We start from the raw sequence: 24915 nt of genomic DNA, 5'->3' as shown, positions 1-24915 counted from the left end.
CAGTAACTCAGGATTGACTGGTTAATTACTATCAAGGGTTCTCTTACACCTAAATGACTAATAAATATGAAAGCTGAGGCAAAACAGTCAACAGTTTATTCAAATGTAAATTAGTTTTTCCTCACTGAAGCTGTGCATAAAACCCTTATGACATAAACTGTTACAATTTTGCGTTAAAACATTGGCATGTAAACAAATCATCAAAAGGCAAAGTTTTGTTTTAATTATTTTAATCAATTTAATCAAACAGCTCAAACAATTGCATAGAATACATAAATGGGTGAGGCTTCTTAAAATTGAAGGAATTATTTAAAAAGATGTGTAAGATTGAGAGAATAAAGTTGTTTCTTTAAATCCCTTTATATAGATTTCTTTTATACATTGGTTTTTCAACGATGTTCTATATAGTGATTTGCATTAGAGGAGTTAAGACTCATTGAAACAATGTAAAAATCATTTTCTCAAATCAATCAAATCCATTGCATTCTTTCACAAAACAAAAAAAGTGACATCGCTCTCATGAATTCTCATGCAAGCCCATTATTAGTATTATGACCATCCTCTTGAGTAGCGTGACCGTGTTATTCATTGTGCTGTTACAGGACACTGCACAGATTTGGTCAGATCTGTCAAATCGACAAAAGACAGTTTGCAAACATTTGCAGTGGTTATTACAGTCAAAAGCTTAAGCCACGCCATACAGGCCCAATTTTATATCCGTATGACCAACGATTTAACCTACTGCTATTTCACAACATTTTAAATTAATTTAGGTCTGTACAAGCATGGGTATATCAGCACAAATTCATTTTTGAACCCTCCCCCATAGAATTCACGTCAAAAACATATTCTTCATTTGGAACAGAACATTTCACAGAAAGGCCACAAGTTTGCAGCATTCGTTTTCCAATTTTACAGCTGATTTGAGAAACATTTGTTACAATCACAAGTTGTGCAATTTGGTACAAATCAATGAAAGCTTTAAAAACAGTAACCGCAAAAGTGCAAAAAGTTTGAATTGTTAGTATGGTCCAAAGTAGTGAATAACAGCATTTTTTCAGTTCAGGTCAAAAAGTTGACTTTTGAGGAAACAACTTTTGTAGTATACGTGGCATTTAGAATAAATCAAACCATATTAGACAGTCACAATGAATTTATTACAAATCAAAGTAAACAATTTGTTTAAAGTACTGCTGGCTTTGCTACTATTACAAGACGCTGATTGCATTGGGTTGTTTGGAATGAATATAGCAAGTGTGTGACTTTAATCATTAATCAAAGCAAAGAACTGCAGGTGGAGAGCAGGTGCTGTAAGACTCCATCTTTATAAATTGTTGAGCTCCAGAAGGGTCTGGTCAAGCACTTGGTGCATGTTCAGATTCTCCTCTTTGGCCTGGGCTAGTTTCTCTGGTGATGTGAGAACAAAGAGAGACTTGGTGAGACAGCCTTAATATACAACCTTAGAATAATGAAAAACACAAAGTGTCACAAAAAAGAGATGGCAATCAAATCTGGACAATTATGACATAGGAGCTATAAAAATAAGAGGACTTGTTGATCATTCTTTAAGAAACCACACCGTAAATAATTGCCCCTAAACGTGTAATATAACTGTCCCTGTCTGGAGTTCATATAAAAAAAATAAAAAACTCCACATGGAATACAGTATATTTCCAGTGCAGTTTCCATACTCCATTCATCAGCACCTTTTATGAGTTGTAAAGTTTTTGTTCTTCTGCCAAACCGAAACCAGCTATTAACAAGCACCCATGTCTGCAAGCCATCGACAATGTGTAATATGTCAGCATTCAATATTTAATAAAGCCAGAGCATTTTAAAGGCACGGTCAATAACACAAGCAACTCCAACTAGGTATAGTCTGAAGTCTTATGTGTCTGTGTCTTATCCAAACAGCAAATTTGTGGAAAAAACAAAAAACAAAACAAAAAACAGAAATATTGCAAAAGTGCAAAAAGATCCCTGGTCACAGCTGTTTATAACGCAACATGGAACATGAAATTGTTTCACTTTCAACCTCAAGCCTGCTCACGACACGTGACTTTGATGCGCATTTAATAATTTATTCTGTAAATGTATTTTCTTTGGAATTCATGAACACAGCATTTACCTCCAGCAAATGTCACACATCTTAAGGTTTCCATTCAGCATTTTTAGGCAGTATACCAAAATGTACAAACCTGGACCCACTTTATATTAACTTAACTACTATGTACTTACATCAAAAAATAAGTACAATGTACTTATTGTGTTCATATTGTATTGCATAACACTTTTGCTGATATTGAGGGGGGATGCGGGTAAAGTTAGGGCTTAGGGTTAGGCGTAAGGGAAGTGACAACAGTGTAATTATGTATTTACAGAAAATAACTACAGATGTAAATTACATGGTGGTATTTTTTAAAATGTAAGTACAATATAAAAACATGTACCGGTATTTACACAATAAGTGCATTGTATCAAATAATTAATTTAAATATTAGTTTAAATGAAGGCCACCTAATATAAAGTGGTCTACAAACCTAGTGAGGCCCAAACACAGTGAAGTCAAAAAGATAAAAGGAAGAAAAAGAGAAATAAGACAGACGCTGTGTCCGAAATCGCCGGTTATACCCATAAATAGGGGACATCCATTTATAGTGGTGTCCGAAACCATAGTGGACATTATTGATTGCACACATTCAGTCCCACAATAATGAGTGTACAACCAATGTACACTCAATGGCTAGATCATACCCATAATGCACTGAGAGAGACGTGCCACGCATCAAATGACCAGAAGAGAAGTGTTAGGGGTAACGCAAGTTATGTAATCACTGATAGCAGATTAACTGGTAAAAAATAATGCATTATTTTTAAATGTACCACAAAATATCTGAAGAATATCTAAGTTACTTTGTTTTCCCATTTATAGATGGTTGTGATGTTGAGAGAAATCATAAGTGCAGAGGTACTTCTAACAGCGATCCCATAGACGTCAACGGCGGAAAATGAAGTCAATTAGAAGCACTCACTTCCTGATGGCTGAGCGAACTGCACAGGCTCAGACTGAGCTTGATGACGTAGATGTGACGTGAGCAACCTGTCTGTCAGTTGTCGGTCTTCTAGTAGTTGTGGAAAGTGAAATCTGAATCACGCTGTTCAAATGTTTTGTCCCGTTGCTTTTGGCTCACTATGGGCTTCTCCCCATTCTTCTCCCTTGACTTCATCAGACTTTATGTCTCCACGTCCCCCCGACTGTCTCATAGACAGTAAAAGATTGCTTCTGAGCGTCTCCTCCTGTCTATACGGTAATTTCTCAACTGTGCGACAGAGTCGCGTTGGTTATGACGCAATCCTTAGCCTATTTTTACAAAAACAGCTTCTACGGGGCGATAGTGTAAGATACAAGGTAATAGAGCTTTTTATACATTGTCGTGTTTCTTTATAAATAAACAATGGACAAATAGAGTCTTTAAACGCCTCAGATGTAAAGTTATTCACTGTCAAAGTGACTCAAAAATGAATGAGAGTCAATGGGATGCTAACAGCAGGTGATGGCTTGGTTAGCAATGGACATGTCCCCAATTTAACATGTCAAATCGGCTGAAAAACAGCCGGCTAGGACCAACACCAGCCGACGGTGTGGAACCATGTGGAACACACCGAGGAAACTTAGTTGGCCGACGCACAAAAACTGCACGACGGCCGGCCGTTGGCTTGGTGTTGAACTGTGTTGAACTTTCCTCTCCTGCGTCCTATTCTTCTGCAATCCAGAATGGCAGCACAGCTGAAAGGTTAGTTTGAGCTGCGCCCTCTACTGTACAGATGTGAATTGCCTTTTCTATCTGAGGCTTATAGACCTTTATCACACTTCCTATTTCCGGTAAGTCAAGCAGTGTACTACTACTTCCGGTCCCATTGCAATGGAACCAAAATGAATGGCTGAATCCTCTCACCAGTGTTAATGCAGTGATCCGGCAGCTCTAATCCTAAACAACGACAACCTTACCTCAGATTTCACCATTTCATGACACTTAAAGAATAGAGGAAAGCATGAATCAGACTGAAATGGCGGGATGAGGGTCCCTCTTATAAAATAATATGTGGAAGAATATTCGTAGACATATGCATTTCGAAACGGAGGTTTACGTCTCATATTTTCAGCCTGCAGAAACGTTCCCTACCAAATGTGCATTCTGAATAATAAACATGCATTACCCATCTAACCTGCCGCAGTCCAGTGCTCATCTTCTCATTAACAGTGTTTCTCTCTTACGTTCATATTTCATACCTGTTGAATTTAAATTTAATGAATTTGACTGATAAACCTTTATGAAACCTTTATTATATTTGACTGATAAACCCTTATGAAAATTTCCCATGGTTTTTTTCTATAGTAAAAATTGTTGAATGAATCAAAAAATGTTTTTTTGATTCATTACTATTTGTATTACCAGAGTTTTACAACAAATACCATGGTTAAACTACAATAACCATATATTTTTTCCAGTCAAACCATGGCTAATTTTCATGAGAGCAGTATTAAAATAGATTCATGAATGCGCAGTAACTGCCTTAAAGACATTTAATGATGTTAAACATTTGATTAATCTTAAACTGTAATATGTTGACAGTGCAACAGTTTTTAATATAAAATTAAGAATTTTGGCATCTGCGTGAGAATTACATACAGTGAAATATTGTCAATGAAAAATGACAGATAAAAAAAATTCTGAAAAGTGAACAGATTTTATATTGAACATGGCATTAGTAGACAGTCTGCTTAATATCTGCAGAACGCATTATTTTAATGCTCAAGAGACATTCTACTGACTAGAAGTAAATTTGCAACTACATGTCAACTTATTCTGCTAACCCTAACTGTCTACTAATACTCTAATGAGAGTGGGTTAACATGTAGTTGCAAAATAACTTATAGTTTATTTAAGTGGCTCATCAAAATAAACTGTCACTACTTGAATTATTTACTTTTGCAAATAAAATAGATGATAAATCTGTGATATGAATGCAAATAAATAAATAAATAAATAAATCTCAAGAAACAGAAGGAAACTGAAGAAAGACATTTAGGACATTTATTACAGCAGCAGGATAAAGTAAAGCAGCATGAGCAGATACGACACAGACGCTGCAGTGGAAGTGTCAACACCGTGAGAGATACTCTGCTAAACATCAGGCTTATCAAGAACCTCTAAATGGACAGTCCGGAGAGGGAACAATACACAATGTTGACCATTCCAATACAGATTACAAAATCAGGAGAGAAAGAAAGGACACAAAACTTGAGCTGCAGCCTGAGCTCCATCGAATCAGACTGATGTCCGTTTCACAGTCACATATAGATGAAAACAAACCAGAACTAGCTAAATGGAAAATGCCACAGAAGGGAAAAAACTGAAGAGGAGAAGGATGAGGACGAGACCGAGAGCGTGTTTACAGGGTAGTCATGTCGTTTAGAGCCAGATCCAGCTCTTCGCTGAGGGCTTTACCCTTGAGTTTCTGAGCGTACACCTCATCTGTGCATCATCCCAGAGGAACGACCGCAGAGAACACAAACAGACAAGACAGAATGAAACAATGAGCAGAAAGAAACAAAATAATGCCGTCAGATGGAGGACTACAGAGGCCAGTTTGTTTGAACAGCAAGCCATTAGTATGAAATCTTGGTTAAAAACCTTGGCACAAGCAATCCTCACTCAGAGTCGCCTTGATCAGTCACTCTGAAATGAAACTCCATCCGCAAAAACCCACGATACATGCTCTCACGTGTCGTCTACTCATTCACTGAACATCTAAGGTGTCAGTCACCTCACCAAAAAACAGATGACATGCAGTTTCAGTACATTAAAAATACACCAGATCCATCTGCCGAAAACACACACAACGCCTTCACCATTTCAGGGAATGTTAGTATAACTCCAGCACATTCTGGTCATGCGAAACGGGTTTTTCCATTTTCCTATCACTAATTATGGTTTACTAAAGATGGAAGGGAAGTTATAATTGGAATGACACATTATGAAGAGTGAGGCATCAAAACTGCTAATACACACAAAGCACATTGCTGTTATTCTGTCATTAGTAGACGATTCACAGGCAGCATAATAAATCTTGAAGGTGTACCTTCTAAATCATCAATGGTCTTCTCAAGCTTTGCCACAGACCTCTCAGCAAACTCAGCACGTGTTTCAGCCTAAAGAAAAGAAAATCAAAATTATCTTGAACGAAAGACAGATTTTTACACAAAATTAACACTTCAGCAATATTACATGAACAACAGTGCTATGGGGGGTTATGCACATCAAACTTACATATTTTGTAAAACTTGTCTTTTGTAAAACAATTTTGTCAGAGCCAATTTTGGTGAAAACTGGACAAAAAATAAAAGAAGGGTGGGCAATTCCAGTCCTGGAGGGCCACTCTCCACTGGAGTTTAGCTCCATTCCTAATCAAACAAACCTGAACTAGCTAATCAATGTCGTCAGGATTACTAGGCCCATGTCCACACTATGTTTTTGTTTTCTCGCCGTTTTGGCCTGTCATCCACACTGAGATGGCGTTTTAAGTCAATGAAAACGTAGCTTTTTGAAAACGCTCTCCAAAGCGGATGCATTTGAAAAAGCCGTCTTCGTGTCGTAGTGTGGACATTGACGACGGAGGTATTTGAAAACAATGATGCATGTTTAGTCATGTGATACATATTGTTCCAATAGATATGTATCTTTATACTGCTATTGTGCCAGTTATGTGCGATTTACTTTCACACAGTTGATCAAATACGTTACTTTGGACACTTCATATTACATTTCTGCAAGGATAACAGAAAATTAGTTTGCATTTGCTGTCCTGTGGCAAAACACTAGTGAATCAAGTGCGACCTGGACGCATCAGTGAATAGTGAGATATTTTGCTAAATAAAATTATCCTGCCAGAAAATTTGTGTGATAACTTTATGAAGTCTGTATCCTCTCAGTGAGCGTTTATGACGTTTCCCACATGCACAGTAAGTTGAATTTAGCGTTTACTGATGTTTCAAGTGTGGAAGAGAATCTTTTGGAAAAAGTTAAGTGTGGAAGTAGACGTAGACTAAAAGGCTACAGGCAGGTGAGTTTGATCAGGGTTGGAGCTAAACTCTGGACAGAGGCCCTCCCGGACTGGAATTGCCCACCCCTGATCAAAATGTGCAGGGCTGGGGTGCCTCCAGAACAGGTTTGAAAATCCCTGTTTAGTTAGAGAATTAGTTTGAAAATTCCAAATGGCGGAACATTTTTCATGCACTCATGTCATTTTGAGCCAAGGAATGAAAGAAAAACAGAATTGTGTTTTGAATTTTGTTTCTAGATTTTCGAATTTTGGTTTAAAAGTTATTAGCACAAATGTAATTGAAACAGTTGTTGGCACAAGCGGGATTGAGTTAGATAATTCAAAATTTGCTGTGGTTAATGTTCAGACTTTCCTCAATCAGTGTGCCAAATTTAACTTTTTACCAAACTGGGTCGCCATAAACTCAAGAACAGAAGAAGAAGATGATGACTAATGTGTTTACATTGAACCGAAGTCATGCAGTGGAATGAAAAAAACATTTTAAACTATGTAAACACTATTCATTAAAAACCGTCTTCTCAGAAAAAGTGCATTGAGTGTACATATCGGTCGCAAAGGGGGGCTCACAAACACCCTTCTGAAACCTAAAATGGCAAATGGGCCACTCACGATGTGCACTTTTGCAGAGTCCTAACTTATACCCAACAGTCAAAGCAGCATTACGAAAGTGTGGACACTGAAGATTTGGTGCAGGGCCATACTGCACATGCACTGGTAACTTCACTATCCCACGAGGCCATGAGAAAGTAGATGTGAATGGCAGTGAAGTGACACAACTGACAGCATACTTCAAATGACAATGACAACAAAGCAGATGAAGTTAACATCTGCTGCTGGGATGGACTGGGGTTTTTATCGGCGAGCCAGTGTTGACTTAGACCAGTAAATGTCAAAACTATATGCAAGTAATTAAGTACTTATAAGACTTAAGTCCTCTTAATATGCAACATTTAATTAGTATAATAATACTAACACTTACAAAAATATATAAAGTTAAAAAAAAACTTTTACAATGTTAGTATCTGCAATGTAAATTTCTATATGTGGTGCTGCGTGGATTGACAATCTTGCAATTACCCGTTTTGTATCATGTCTTCCAGTTTACATGGTCAAAGCTGTGTAATCTGGTTTCAGATAGCATGATTCTTGACCATGAAGCTTCATCATGAGAGTGTATAACATTTAACAGTGTCGAATTCAAAGTGGCTTGCGTTGTGTTCATCACTGGATGGAAAAGCAGAAGTTCACCAGCACTGAACACAGTATGAACTGTATGAATTGTGTATGAACACAGTGCTTTTATTTTAAATATGCACAGTGATGATGCACAGTGATGGAGCAGGGTAATTTTAATATAGTGAAATGAAAACGCACCTCTTTGAGTTTGTCAGTAAGTACTCGGATTTCCTCTTCATATTTGTCTTCCTTTGTGGAGTACTGGGGAATAAAAAAAATGTATTCAATATTTTAAGAATTCTTTATAGGCTACATAATATTGTAGCATCTGAAATCAAAAAAAGGAAAAAAGCATAGCTTTGGCAAGAGAGATGGCAGTGAAGTCTATGGAGACTGAGTATGAGAAAGATATTTTACTTGACCAACATAACTGATTAAAAATAATACACTTCATTGGATTATCTCACCCTCTATACAATACTGATTTAACAAGAGGAATCTCATCTTTAGTTTGTTTTCAAATTTGGACTAATGACCAATATGTTAAACAATAATTTGTTGTGTAAAGAACAACACTACAACCACAAATACAGAGTGAACATGGGCAGTCTGACTTGAAAGTGAACCGCAGGGTGTTTGGACCTTTCACACTGAAAAATACTATGAGTGCTCTGCCTACCTTCTCAGCCTGTGCCTCCAGGGACTTCAAATTGTTGGTGACATTTTTCAGTTCTTCCTCAAGGTCACCAGATTTGCTACACCACAGCAAGAGAAGAAAAGAAAGGGCAAAGGAGAGGAGAGAGACAGCATTTTGAGAAGACAGGAAAGGCAGGAGTTTAAGCTAAAGAGACCTCAACCTCAAATGGATCAATTAAGTTATTTCCCTTATTTAATTTTTAGAACCATTCACAGTTCTGAGCACATCAGGCAGTAGAATGCCTGAACTTTATTCACAAACCATTTTCTATAGAAAAAAGTCTATGTAATGTAGAATATAATTTTGAGAGGTCAACCCTAACTACTTTAATGCTTATTCAAATAATGAAAAAGCAATCCTTATCTATTTTTATATTACAGAAGAAATTAAAGTGTGGAATTCCCCAAGGTTCTAGTTGAGGCCCCTTTACTTTTTTTGTGAAAGAGGCGTTCCATTGGCATAGGGATAAAGCCGAGAAAGCAGCAGAGGAGGTCATAGATCTCCGAAAGAGAGGACAAGTAAAAAGATGCTGGCGTTAGAGTGCTACGTCCGTCTCTCAGCAGTACCTCTTCCTCTCCGGCCATCATGGATTTCAAATTCTGGTCCATGAGTCTAAGTTCCTCCTCCAGCTGCCTGACTCGACTGGGTTAGTCCAAAACAGGTCATTGGGGGAGGGGGAGGGGTAATAAGGAGAAACAGGGTAAGGAACAACGGAGCATGCATTTGGAAAACGGGGAAAAAGGACAATCAGAAACCTTGCTGTTGTTAAATTACCCTGAGAGCTTTTCTGTTACTAAATATAGAGCATTTGCAGCAGAAGACCAGAAATCCCAGAGACCTTCCAGTTCTGTCACGTCAACTCAAAATGACAACTGAATGGTATATCACGGGTTTGCTGGAAGCAGCTTTGTAATTTATTTCAGGTACCACAGACATGCATCAAACTTAATTATTCATGCCAATATAATGCACTTTTGTTACCATAATGTGTTATCACTTTTGTTATCATAAAGTGGGCGTATATACACATACATTCCACACATTTTGGAATAAACCAATACAATCAATATATGTTATTGCTAGTAAAAAAAAAAAAATTGTATAAGTAAGAATTATCAACAACTACAGACACTGTTAACAGACAAGGCTACTGATGATTTTATTTATTGATGTTTTACAATAATGCAATAGTCCAATCTCAACTAAAGAGTTATATGTACTTACGCCTCAGCCACTTCAGCTCGTTCCTCAGAGCGCTCAAGCTCACCCTCAAGAATCACCAGTTTGCGCGCCACCTGCAGTCAAACAAACACACACACAAATAGACGCAATTTTACAGCTTTTTATAATTACAGGCAAATATCAAAGATCTGTAAAATCAAGTTAAGAAGAAGGAAATGAATCTCCAATAAACAATTCAAGTTTAGATATAGATATATCTTCTGCACTACAATAACAATAATGCTATATGTAACTATTTGTTCAAGGAAGTAGCATGCTTGTTCTTCAGTAGAATCACTTACTAAAAAAATGGGACACAATAGCATAAATGGCTAGCTACCAACAGCCATTCAAAATTCAAATTTGAACGGTAGCTGGACATAAAACTTGGAATATACATACAGGGTGTTGATGAAAAATATCTACCAAACTTGCAAGAAGTCATGGTCATATGAAAATGCATTCGTGAATTAATAAATATGAAATATAAGAAAACGAAATAATGCTTATATTTTAAGAAGCTTATTGGATTATCTTATTCGTTTTTCATATGAATCTAGAAAAAAAGTGTTTTCCATGAAGACTTTGCCACCTTTGTGAAAATTCAGGCCTGACCATAATGACTAATTTATTCATGCTTTTGATTGCATTGGCCTATAAAGAAAAACCTTAAAGCTGTGCAACCAATGAAGAACATTTCAGGGTTAAATTTCCTGCAAAAAATATACTGTCATATAAAGTGTTATTGAGATAAAAAAAGACCCATCCCATACCACTAACACTAATAACTGCCATCTACTGTGCAAAGGATTGCACATTTCAACTGATTCCAGTCATTTATTAGTGTGACATGCAGACCTCCTCATATTTGCGGTCTGCCTCCTCAGCGATGTGTTTGGCCTCCTTCAACTGCATCTCCTGGATCTCCATCTTCTCCTCATCTTTTGTTGCTCTGTTCTCTATCACTTTCATTCCTCTGTGAGAAAAAAAGCACATGGTCAGTACTGCATTAAGGCATTGAACAGACAAACTTAGCAAGTCTAAACAGGATTAATGTATTTCCTCATGGTTCTCCAAGGCTTTGTTCACACAATGCACAAGATATTTAGTACTGACTGTCCGCATTACCAAGACACCTAAGAGAGTAGCTGGTATTGTGGAAAAACATGCATCAATTTTCCAAACCGCTTGTCCTATGTAGGGTCATGGGAATGCTGATCCCAGTGTCTCGGGCCGAAGGCAGGGAAACACACTGGACGGATCTCAAATGACCAAAAAAACTACAAATCTGGCTTGAATCTTGCTGTATATTTGTTCATATTACAACAATGGATGTGAGTCAGATACATAAAATCCTGTGCCTCTGAACAAAGCCCGGGTGTGTAGTTAAAGTTAACACCTCTCGCTCTCATCTGCAGCTTTCTCTGCCTCCTCCAGCTTCTGTAGTGCAGTGGCGAGTCTCTCCTGGGCGCGATCTAACTCCTCCTCAACCAGCTGGATACGTCTGTTCAGGGACGCCACCTCAGCCTCAGCCTGCGATCACAGGAAAATCCGACAATTAACACCAGGGCTGCACGACACGATGGAAGAATGTGATTGAAATTCTTTATTTCAATTCGTGGAATAATGTGATTATGAATCTGTTTGGATAAGGCGAAGGCATGTGTTGTGAATTAATGCAACATTTTAAAGACTCCTCTTATTGTTTTCCAACTTCTTTGACTCCAACCACATACTATTTCTGTACTTTTGTTACCTCAATTAGGCCTTTTGGAAAAGCGTAAAAATGTCTGGATTTCTCATTGCGTTCTAAACTGTCGTCACTCTTCGGGGCAGGGAAGCCACCGGAAGTGTTCGAGCAGCCATTTTACGATTCCCTACTGACAGATTATTGACTAACTTCCAAAACACTGATATAAAATCACCTGATTTGCAGCGTATCAGTCGCACATGAACAGTTTTTAAAGGATTAGTTTAATAATGATGGAGGAACTATTAAGCAATAAGCATGAACATATATATGGGATTATTAACATAAATTTATTCGAATATACATTAAATATTACAATACATACAATCCCCTATTACTAAACGGCACTATATTATATTAAAAAGTTTAAATAGATCACTGGTTGCAACTAACAATTATATGAAAAATATATAATAATCTCTCAGATAAAGCATCAATTCCTGTATTCTATTGGCAAAAGCTTATTTCCATATCTTGCAAAACAATGTGCAAATTCAAGAGTATAAAATGAATATGAAATGTAAAATTGAATAGTAGTTTTTTTAAGCTAATATTTAATATTTTAACTGCAGAAACATGACCCTCTTAAATGAACAGCTCTTTTTTTAAGGGTTGGTTCACCTAAAAAATGTAAATTCTGTCATCATTTACTCACCCTCAAACATTCTTCAAAATATCTTCCTTTGTGTTCAGCAGAACAAAGAAATGTATAAAGGTTTAGAGCAACTTGTGGGTGAGTAAATGATAACAGAATTTTCACTACTATCCCTTTGAATCATTTTTTTAAAAATCTTCCAGCATACAGAGAGAACACTGTACTATAAAACAAAGCGATCATTTTCTGCACCACTAAGACTTTTACTAAATCAATCACACTCCTTTCTATAAATCTTTTTCCAAACTCTTTCTCAAAATCAATCTATGATGAAACCAGAATGTGAACATACACAATACATTTACGCAAAATGGTTTTATCCAAAGTGACTTTTATTGCATTCCCAAATACTTTTGATCATTTCATACGTTCCCTAAGAATCGTTATGATTCCCATCCCAATTTTTGTGGCTAAATGAAGCAGATGTTCCCATCAGACACAGTAACATTCTCTCTGAATGTATGCATTGCTGGCTCGAAAGTTAAATTTTAAAATGCAAAGTTCACTGGGTAAAGAGGTCACTGTCAACTGTTTGTTCATTACTTTAATAGCTAACTACACCCTAGCACTGAAATTACTATGTCAACCCTTTAAATGTGGGAACATTGGATCACATTACTTAATAAAGCATGCACTGAACATGAATAAATGCCTGGTCTGTTTATCATTTTAAAGAATGCTAAAAAAACAACTTGCCTATAGCAGTATTATCACTTCTGAAAAAGGGCAAGTCTGATGTCATCTGGCTAATAAAATCCTTACAACAATAGTTGTGCTAGCAAAACAACAGTGCTCAGTACAAAGGTGGCCTAATTCTTTTCTGGGTTAAGGCCATGCCAGCCATAGCTTTTTCTTTGGCAGAATCCAGGTTAAAATACCAAAATAAAAAATAAAACAAGCAACATATCTGCTGCATTTGTTCTGACCTCCTGGAAAAGCTAATGTTTTACAGTAAATCATGTAACTGACCATAGCTCACAATGAAAATTATTGTTATTAAACTCAAGTTCCAATTTGGATGTCGCCAATGTTGACATTATTTTGTGCAACTAGCTCTAGTTTGTTTGTATGTAGTTACCTTTACATTATAGGCAATTTAATCTCTAATTACATTTACTCATTTAAGAAAAACGTTATCAATGAGGCAAAAAAAATCTTCCAAACTATATCCTTTACCCAAATACACACTGATAAGCATAGAATAATGATTTATAGTTTAGAGCTATTCAGAGCCAAAGCACAACCAAAACAATGTTCTTATGCAAGAAACACAGTTTTATTTTACTACTATTAATTACTATAGAGGGCCAAAACTGCATCTTTAAGTGAACTACATACAAATGTATGTAAGAACGCCATTCTCACACCTCATATAGTCGTCTAGTCTTCTTCTTTCTAATATAGCCACGCAAAGGTGAATAATGTGAAATTCCCATTTCCCACAAAATCCGACCCGACAGCTCAAATTAAAAATCATAGACTTTGTATGTACTTTCTCAGTAATGGATTTTTTCTCCATTTCTAACCCCCCAAAAATCTGTAGTGCTCTTTTAATGCATAGCATGTGCTGAGGATGCCTTTGGAATTTGGAGGCTAAAACTAAAATGTAAGTCACCTAAGCCTGTTACCCACAGACTGTAAAAAAATATGTACGTATTGTCCGTGACGTCACCCGTATGTTTTTGAAGCTTAAAGTGGGCGGAGCCAGTCATTGCCATCTTGGCAGCACGTCACTCCTGGATAATTGAAAATATGCAGAGGCGGGATGTGGATGGAGCTGAGGTGCCTCAGCTCCCTCCACATCCCCAACACCCACAAAGCCCACCTAGCTCGACTATAGTGGCAATTAACCTCTCGCTCAAGTGGCCATGCCGTTAGTTATGCAGAACTTCACGGCTTAATATAATTTAAAAGGATGAGTTATAAAAATAAAATAAAAAATCACCCCCCTCACAGTTGTAATGAAGGGCAAAATCAGCCCTATACACCAAAACCAATTTTTGTTCCAGGCTGTCTGCTGTAAAGTTGAGCATTTTATCATGAGGGAGATACAGATTTGACTTAGACTGGGTAAACCCAGCCTGATCTGCTTTCTGTTACACTTTTGTGGGAACCAATCGCAGACTGGCTTATCCACCTGGCACGCTATTGGTGGGTTTAACACGATCACAGACAGAGAAGCAATGGGTCGTTACCCATTGATCACGCCTCTTGTGGTCTGATTGGTTGAAGGACTATACAGTTGCGTACAGAGTCATTTGAATTATGCTCGATCATCACACCTCTTGTCCAGTTAAAAAATAAAGAGCAGACTCCCCAGACCAATCTTAAACTGAGCTTAAACTGATAGCCATACAAGATCATGAAATTTTGTCTACTGAAAGTTTTTTTTCTTCCGTAAAGACGTTTTTATCACAACTGGCATGTTGTTAAACCCATTGAAGTACTGTACTTCTGTCCCTCGCGGCCTCGTTTTCATTCCTGTCAGAAATTAAATAGGGTGCTGCCCTGATTAAGGTCTATTTGCTGTCTATCCTGATTTAAACAACCACCACTTTTCTTACCGGTAGAGAAGAACACAAGAGGATTATCCTGTTCTAGATTAACTCAAGTTTTGGGTTTCACCTTCAGGAGGACTAAAACTGCACAGTCACTTGTTTTAACTGAACACTTGTATCCCATATCTATATGCCAATGTCATAAAAACAGCTTAAGTTTGGTGATTGAGAGATGGTGAGAGATGATTTGAATCTGTGCGTCACACACACCCTCTATGTGAACTCTAATCCGCTCCTCCTGTCCCACGCATTAGCTCAAGTTCATCTGACAGCTCTGTGATCAACGACAAGCCACTCAACTTCTTTTGCTGATATTGTTTAATTCTGCACTAATTTGTTCTATCTAAATTGACACTGTTATTTGGATAATGTGTTCACACAGTAAAAGTTATGTTTTAATTTTGTTTAAGAAGGTCAGCAGCATGAAGGACAGTGACACTACATAACTACAACCTTGAGGAACATCGGTTTTACATTTGCCATCCGCATGTTATTCAAGTGTTTAATAAAGATATTGCAGTCATTCAGACTTACAACAAGAGGGTTTTTCAGTCTTTTAGACACCACGGACCAAATATATGATCATCTTCACGTGAGGGACCCTTATACTAAAATTTAAAAGGCATCTATGTTTTACAAATGCCTTATTTATAGACTGAAAAATTTAAATCTAAAATTATATAAAATTCTATTAAGCCAATCAACTTTATTATTGTAATGTTTTCACTTAATCAATTTTTTCATACAAATCAAAATTATTTAATAGATTATTAACAAACTAATATTTGATTGTAATCAGATTTTTATTAATTTAATCTAATTTATTTATTTACATATTTAATCTAGACTTTTCCGACCCCCTGCCAGTCCCTTGTGGCCCCGGACCCCAGTTTAAAGGAGCCTGGCCTACAAAGGCCCCTTCTAACAAACAACTGACTTTTTGCAATAAAGGGACATTGACATTGCAGGGAATGTTTAGACTAATGTTATCTTTGAACTTAACAACAGGGCAGTGTAAAAAAAAAGAGATAAATAATAACATTAGATACAGTGTGAGAGAGGGCCACTCACTCTCTCTCTGCACTGCCGCTCCATGTCCACCTCTCTCTGCAGTATTTCTGCTCGGTCTTCCGCATCATCCGCCTGCTGCTGCAGGCTCTGGATCTTCCGTTTCACGGCTTCTATAGATGTTATCGATGCCATTCCCGCGGCTACTATTAACAATGCTAAACACGACACGGGAAGGGCAGCAACGGTATCGCTCTATCCCAGTCAATAATCATGCGTTCGTGTACCACAGAAGTGGGAAAGTTTAGCGTAGAGAGAAACAAATCGCCGACGAATGGTGTATTCAGATCAAGAGTAGAACAAATATCCGACCGACGGGCTCAGCTGAAAGCCGATTGACGCCGGTACAACAGATGGCGCCGCGCAGCTTTCAGGTGATCCGAGGCGCAGGAGCAGCAGGTTCAGCCGAAGACCCTCCCCTGTCAGAAGCAGGGATTCGCCACTGACGCTTCCTCGGTCTGGTCATCACGTAAACCAAAAAAGAGAGACCAAATTCATAATGAAATCATCATTAAGGAGGTAACGCGAGCGGGGATACACAGGTGAACTCCAAATGCAGAAACCTGCTTCTCAAGATAGCACACGCACGTCTCCAAGATGTCTGTTAAAGATCTGGAAAGCATCTGTTGTGTACAAACATCTGATAAACATCTTTACAATGTCAGTTTTACATACATTCTAAATCAAAAACACCATAAAGACGTTTTAAATGTGTAGGCCTATTTAGGAAATGTCTTAGTATTATTAGAGACTTATTGCAGACTCTTGCAGATGACTTAGAGATGCACATGTGCTACCACCTTACGCATGCATTCATTATAATTTCATCAAACCATAAAATATTTGTAATAGCCTAGGCCTACTTATTAAAAACGAATGTTAACTAACGAATGTAAACTAAAAATAAGTGCAAATCTTTTTTTCTTTTTTTTAAATGAGCAGGCTTTTTATTTAAATAATCACGTTTGATTTGTGCCTTCACAAATTAAATATATTAAATAGGGGTAGGCCTATTATTGATACAGCTGTATGCTTGAAATGAATACTTCATTAGAGCATGGTTCTCAAACTTTTCGTGAGCTGAAACCCTTACGTAAAAAATATTTACTTGAAGTAGCCTACAATATTTAAGGTTAATATTTAAATAATTTGATAACATACGTAGGCTATATTCACAATTCTCTGATGATGGTCACTAGACATGCAAATTAAAAGGTGTTAATTTCATCTTTTTTAGCGGGCCTAAGTGTCATTTTTTTTAATAGTTTTTAAAATATATTATTATTAAACTAGTAGTAGTAAAATCTATAGGAATCTTTGTTAAACAGTTATTTAGCTATAAGCCATGAATCAAGCCAAAGAGCTACGAGGTGGATCACAACACTACAAAATTTGATTTGAAGCTTAAAGGTATTTGAAAATCAAAAATACAAAGGTAGCCTACAAGACAATGGAGGTAATGGTTTTAGTGATAGAAAAACTATACTCCCACCATGAGGCATTGCGAACAGCAGTAATCAAATGGAGTAATATAAAATGATATATATATATATATGTATATATATATATATATCGTTTGCCATGAGAGTGGGCGGAGCTAAAGACATATTTTGGAGTATTTTGCTTTTTCCGACTCTCTGATTGGTGTGATTGTCTGTATAAGAAGGATCATGGGTAGGCTAATATAGTTTTTAATCAGGAATTGTTAAACATGATTACTTTTTAAAAAATTTATAAAAAATAAAGTGGACCGGTGGCTTCAGCAGAAGCAAATACCATTCAATAACAACCTCGCTCATACGTAGTCAGAACCCGACTGTTGCACTCAATGGCAAAAATATACAGGTCCTTCTCCAAAAATTTGCATATTGGGATAAAGTTAATTATTTTCCATAATGTAATGATAAAAATTAAACTTTCATATATTTTAGATTCATTGCACACCAACTGAAATATTTCAGGTCTTTTATTGTTTTAATACTGATGATTTTGGCATACAGCTCATGAAAACCCCCCAAAATCTCAAAAAAGTCGCATATTTAATCCGACCAATAAAAGAAAAGTGTTTTTAATACAAAAAAGTCAACCTTCAAATAATTATGTTCAGTTGTGCACTCAATACTTGGTCAGGAATCCTTTAGCAGAAATGACTGCTTCAATGCGGCGTGGCATGGAGGCGATCAGCCTGTGGCACTGCTGAGGTGTTATGGAGGCCCAGGATGCTTCGATAGCGGCCTTAAGCTCATCCAGAGTGTTGGGTCTTGCGTCTCTCAACTTTCTCTTCACAATATCCCACAGATTCTCTATGGGGTTCAGGTCAGGAGAGTTGCCAGGCTAATTGAGCACAGTAATACCATGGTCAGTAAACCATTTACCAGTGGTTTTGGCACTGTGAGCAGGTGCCAGGTCGTGCTGAAAAACAAAATCTTCATCTCCATAAAGCTTTTCAGCAGATGGAAGCATGAAGTGCTCCAAAATCTCCTGATAGCTAGCTGCATTGACCCTGCCCTTGATAAAACACAGTGGACCAACAGCAGCAGCTGACATGGCACCCCAGACCATCACTGACTGTGGGTACTTGACACTGGACTTCAGGCATGTTGGCATTTCCTTCTCACCAGTCCCCAGTACTTTGGACCACTGAGCAACAGTCCAGTGCTGCTTCTCTGTAGCCCAAAAGTGGCTTGACCTGGGGAATGCGGCACCTGTAGCCCATTTCCCTCACACGCCTGTGCACGGTGGCTCTGGATGTTTCTACTCCAGACTCAGTCCAATGCTTCCACAGGTCCCCCAAGGTCTGGAATCGGTCCTTCTCCACAATCTTCCTCAGGGTCCGGTAACCTCTTCTCGTTGTGCAGCGTTTTTTGCCACACTTTTTCCTTCCCACAGACTTCCCACTGAGGTGCCTTGATACAGAACTCTGGGAACAGCCTATTCGTTCATAAATTTCTTTCTTTGTCTTACCCTCTCGCTTGAGGGTGTCAATGATGGCCTTCTGGACAGCAGTCAGTTCGGCAGTCTTACCCATGATTGCGGTTTTGAGTAATGAACCAGGCTGGGAGTTTTTAAAAGCCTCAGGAAACTTTTGCAGGTGTTTAGAGTTAATTAGTTGATTCAGATGATTAGGTTAATAGCTCGTTTAGAGAACCTTTTCATGATATGCTAATTTTTTTAGACTTTTTGGGTTTTCATGAGCTGTATGCCAAAATCATCAGTATTAAAACAATAAAAGACCTGAAATATTTCAGTTGGTGTGCAATGAATCTAAAATATATGAAAGTTTAATTTTTATCATTACATTATGGAAAATAATGAACTTTATCACAATATGCTAATTTTTTTAGAAGGACCTGTATAGTCCAGCTTTACGAATTTACTCTATGGACGTGTCTCAGTCAGCTCCCTAGTTCAGTAGTCAGGGCACTGATCAGGCAGTCAGTCGATTGTCTTATGTCCTGATCAGTGCCCTGATTACTGAACTAGGGAGCTGATTGAGACTATTGAGCTATGTGTGAATTTTTCAAAACTTCTCTGTAGTGACGTGTGCTGGACTCCAGTCATTTAGTGTGAGTAAACTATGCCACCACCTCAAAAGTCCTCCCTACATTTTTCGATAGTTAGTTTCACTCAGATGCAGGCCTACTTCACGAAGTAGCGTGGCGGCAAAGATCTAGTTCTGTTTCATTGTGACTTTACCCAATGAATTTTATGCCCTCATTGTCAAAGAAAATTTGGATTGTTTGCAAATCGGTATTCCTGGCTTTGTTGGTTTAGATGCAATGACTTAATACGTAAAATTGGGAAAATGTTGTTAAAAGAATGTAAAACGACGTCATAGGCGTATGTATATAGATTTTAAAGTAGCCTACTTAGGCTACTGTATCTACTGCATTCTTGGTCACCAGTCCAAAAAAAAAAAAAATCTTATTTACTAAAATTGAGCATTTGATCTGATAGATGAGTTATTGCTTCCAGGCTTTCTTCATAATTCTGTCCAATAAATTTCAAGCGAATAAATTCTAAAACAGGATGTTTCAGTCAAACGTCTGACTTCACTGTCCTCAGACCGAGTCATTCAGTGAAACTATGAGCAGAAGCTCTGGAAGTCCTGACGTTTCTTTACTGTAAACAAATCACTGCATTCCTCTAATTTCTTTCCTTTTTTGGCCACGTATTAATGGCTAAAACACAATACACACATAGTGAGCGTTCCTGACCACACACTAAATCGCCTCATGTTTCAATGGGAATGTTTAAGCTTTGGAAACTTAACAGCTCTCAACCCTTCTGCGAGTCTCACTGTCATTACTTCATCTACTCAGTACATAGAAAATGTATCCATACGCAAAAGGCGGTGTTCGATGAAGTCGTAGCACGCACGGCATCTGCTGCGAGGTGCTGACAGTGTTTATGAAGTGTTTAGAGAATATGATACAGTGGGTGGGCTCGACACCTTCTCCAGTCCAGAGCAGAGCAGCTGCTGACAGGAAGCCGCTCGTGATTGACAGCCTGAGCTCTGCACTGTGAGACGCTGTACTGACGGTCGCCACTGGAGGGCGCGTGCGAGCTGAGATTCATCATTCCAGCTCCCGCCCTTCTGTCCAACTCAGACACATCTAGGTAGAGCTGAGTATATACATTCAAATTGTAATCGGTTACTGATTCCAAATTACATGACAAAAATTGTAGTTAGTAACATAGCCTAATCATTTCCTTAGGCCTACGTATAATCAGACTACTTTTGGATTACTTTTAGATTAGCTACTTTTGACCAAGATTATCACATTGATTTGAGTAGCCTAGAATAATCTTGTTCCATACTGATATAAATACAAAGAGAAAGAAAATATATTCATTTCTTTGTAATTAACAACATAAATGGAATTAAATTAACTATTACATTACATCAGGGTAGCCTATTCCAGACTGGGGTTTGTGATGGAATTGCAGGGGTTCTTGAATTTAATGAAAATCTTATGTAGCCTAATTAAATCATAAAATGTACAATTTTTAAATAAAAACAATACAAATAACAGTTTATTCGTTTACCTGCATGTCATGTGACAATTAACTGACACCAGAGAACCTTGAACTTAATTTTATTAATTAATATTTTTATTGACTTAATTTTATTATTGACCTAGCTTACAAATTAAAATCTTGGGGATTCTTTATATATATTAGGTCAAAGAAATTATGTGAATTTGTACATTTTAATGTGTCAAAAAGACAAAAACCTTCGAAATACAGTGATAATTCAAATAATAATTAACATGTTTATCAGGAATTGATTAGATATGCAATGTTGAAATGTTGAGAAAACAGAAGTAAAAATAATGTCTGTAAATCCAGTGATCAATTGCTGTGTGGGTCTCAGTTTTCAATGATAATCACAGGACCAGGTGCTGGTCAGTTACTACTCAGCACTGCGTGGAGACGGTATGATTTTTGAACATTGGCCATTGAACATAAGACAGGTAAGATTTTTAGAATGCCGTGTCATGCACGAGCCACCGCTAAAGACTCAAAGATCAAAGATGTCCGTCTAGCACATGCAAAATGGAAAAAGTTGTGCATTGGAACGGGAAAATGTGTTGTGTGTGAATGGTCCCTAACACTACAGGAGATGAGAACAGAGTGGATGTGCTCAAATCGGCCATGTAAGGATGCTTTCCTGTCACACATCACATGCATGTAAACACGCTCATTGTGATATGTATATTATCATCATATAGGCTTTTTTTTCTTTATGCAAAAGATAATGTTATGAGGTGAAATATGACCCTAATTTTGTATTTGTGAGATTCATGAAAAATAATGATGTCAGTGGTTTAAAAAAAAAAAGTTGTGCATTCTTTGAAAGGTAGAGTGTAATTACAAGGTGTGAATGAGAGAGCTATGTTGAATCTGTGATGATCATGTGTGTCACTCACGTCTGCGGCCTTTTTCTCGGCCTGCTCGAGTTTCTCCTGAGCGTCCTTCAGTGATTCTGAGTATTTGTCCAACTCGTCCTCCACACCCTTCAGCTTCTTCTGCAGGGCCAAGAGCTCCTCTTCCAACTACACACACACACACACACACACACACACACACACACACACACACACACACACACACACACACACACACACACACACACACACACACACACACACACACACACACACACACACGTCAGGTATACATATACATGTCAGGTTCACTATCTTTGGTTTGGTTTTATAATGTACAAACTGTATATTCTATCCGCTTACACTAACCCTACCCATCACACAAAACTTTCTGCATTTTTACATTAGAAAACCCCATTCTGTATGATTTATAAGCTTTTGTACCCATGGGGACCTCAATTTAGGTCCCAGCAGTGACCCAAGTCCCCATCAAACATGAAACATGAACATACAGACACACATTGACTTTTATATCATTGTGGGGACTTTGTGTTGACTTCTGTTGTTAATTTCTGCTGTTAATTTACACCCTAAACCTGTGCAGAAACCTTTGCATGTTTAGTCCCGTTATTGATTCATTGTCCATATAGGGGCTATTGTCTACCTGTTTTTACAAACACAGCAAAATCGGACTCGCTTACACCCAAAACACTTGTATAGAGCTAAAACTATGGGTCCCATTTCTAAAAATAGAGTGAAATGATGTAGTAAAAAGCGTTTTGCCTAATTATAGTCAGAGGCATTCTTTTATAAACTTTTATTCCTCCACATTTTGGAAGATCATTACTCATCGAGTAATGTGTCCCCCATCTTAACTCATTCCTACACCGATGATAATTGATGATCTCTAAGTCCTGTCACATAAACGAGTCATTTAGGTGGTCTGGTTTGGAATATGAAGCTGTGGACGACATGAAGGCGAGTGGACATTTCTGCTGTATCCTGCAGCTGCTGCCAGTCACCCCCTCACCAGCACGTCAAGGAAACCACAACCCATTAACCGTATCATCACACATAGATTAGTGTCATAAACCAGCCTCTATTTATTGCTCACTTTGGTCGGCTTCTGCATATGGAAACGCAGACCATAATACGCAAAAATAGACCACAGCTTTATAGGCAAGGTAGCATTTTGGTCAGCTCATAAATTGAGAAGCGTAAATAACTAGGGTGAATGACAGAACAAGTGAACACGCGCAATGCGCTCATGATGGATGCCTTCCCTTTAGTCCGTTTGATGGACCGGGACAGGCTTCAGTTATGAGAAGCATCGCGGCTTTGGCGTCAAATGTAGCCTGGTGGCTCCAGATGGTACAAAGCCTTGATCCCATTATGTGGAACAATTTCATGAAGGTGGAGCGGGACAAAAAAAGATCAAGGACAGCATGTGTGCTGCTGACCAACAGGGATGCAATAACAAAGGCCATGGGACAAGAATAGATGGAGTTGTGCCATCAGGACACAGGCTTTTGGGAAATAACAGTCTTTGTTAAAACCAAAAATGCATTTTTGGAGAACATAACCAATCCGATCTAATAAATGAGATATTTTGAGATTGCTGATTCAAAATCAGATGGACATAATTGATGTATATGTGCTCCAACAAAATCATTTCGCATGTATGTTTTTTGCCAGCTGCTTCATGGAGAATGACAATATCCTTGATGGAAAAGGCCTTCTTTAAATGGCTTTTTGTAAAATATTTGAGAAAAGGGGAAAGGCCCATTTGTGCTGCTATTCGCGTCTCGTTTAGTCAAACGATGGACATGTGGCCCATCAGCCCGGGCCTCTTAATCAAATGGTGGTAATCAAGTATACCTTCTTAAATATGCTAACATATTTACACTTCTGTATTTGGCATCGGTCACTTCAGTTAGTCATGATCGACAAGTCTTACGGGACAGGATTAAAAATAGCTCCACATATCAGAAATACTGGACCATAAACTGGGATTAATCATTCGTTTTTTTTTTTTTTTTTCACAGTAGAAAGTCAGATTATACATAAATTATTTAGTGCTAAAGTATGTATTATATTTATATCACTGCTTAGACCACACCTCCTCACACTTTTCCTTATTTCACCTAACAGAGAATACAGTTGGACAAATGGAAAACAACAGAAACATGGGCTTATTAAACAAGCCTGATATAATCTCAGTTTTCAGTTAGTCTCTTTACCTGTTTGCATTTGTCCTCTGCACCTTTCTTGTCAATCTCTGCCTGTTCTGCGCGGTCTATGGCATTCTCCTTGTCTAGTTTCAACATCTGCATTTTCTTCTTGATGGCCTCCATGGTTGATTTCTTGTGTTTCTACTAGCAGCCGAGGAGAAAGAGGAGAACTTGTTCAAAGAGAGGAGGAAGAGACGGACAAAGCTGACTACAGCACAGCAGAGAGGCGGCTGGAATCCCCTCCAGAGGAACTCTGAGCTTTTTTGGAAACTTCTCTAAAGTCTCTGAGAGAGTGACGTCCCCTTTCTCTGATTCGTCCTGCAGAATGGGCTCAGCATTTGACCCTGTGCTTTTGTCCATGTTTGGGAGGCTCTGAATCCTCATTCCCTAGTTATACTTAAGAAGATCTGAGGTCAGGATTATTCAGAGTGCCTGAGGAAAAAAACAGCTACTGTTGTAATCATACATTACACTCTGTGCATTTAGTCTATCAAACTTTTATCTTTAACATTTCACCATGACATAACAGTGAGGATCATTTTC

General features: G+C 37.9%; 1 protein-coding gene across 8 annotated transcripts; it reads right to left on the bottom strand.

The window, feature by feature from the left end:
- Positions 1-1135: 1135 nt before the first annotated feature.
- Positions 1136-24643, bottom strand: tpm2 (tropomyosin 2 (beta)). 8 transcript variants are annotated; one of them, XM_067434183.1, is made up of 9 exons: positions 24382-24642; positions 22184-22309; positions 11619-11752; positions 11078-11195; positions 10223-10293; positions 8981-9056; positions 8500-8562; positions 6145-6214; positions 1136-1407 (listed from the first exon to the last, which is right to left on the bottom strand). In XM_067434183.1, the coding sequence occupies exons 1-9, from the start codon at positions 24493-24495 to the stop codon at positions 1325-1327; spliced, it is 855 nt and encodes a 284-aa protein (XP_067290284.1). In that variant the 5' UTR covers positions 24496-24642; the 3' UTR covers positions 1136-1324. The 8 variants fall into 8 exon arrangements, with proteins under 8 accessions (XP_067290284.1, XP_067290282.1, XP_067290288.1 ...); XM_067434181.1 differs by lacking the exon at positions 8981-9056 and adding an exon at positions 9565-9640 and having other exon boundaries at positions 24382-24641; XM_067434184.1 differs by lacking the exon at positions 1136-1407 and adding an exon at positions 5026-5537 and having other exon boundaries at positions 24382-24643.
- Positions 24644-24915: the final 272 nt, after the last annotated feature.

The sequence above is a fragment of the Pseudorasbora parva genome, chromosome 23, assembly GCF_024679245.1.
Source record: "Pseudorasbora parva isolate DD20220531a chromosome 23, ASM2467924v1, whole genome shotgun sequence".
In the NCBI taxonomy this organism is placed as follows: domain Eukaryota; kingdom Metazoa; phylum Chordata; class Actinopteri; order Cypriniformes; family Gobionidae; genus Pseudorasbora; species Pseudorasbora parva.
Note: the sequence above shows the minus strand (reverse complement) of the source record. Positions and strands in the feature narration are given on the sequence as shown.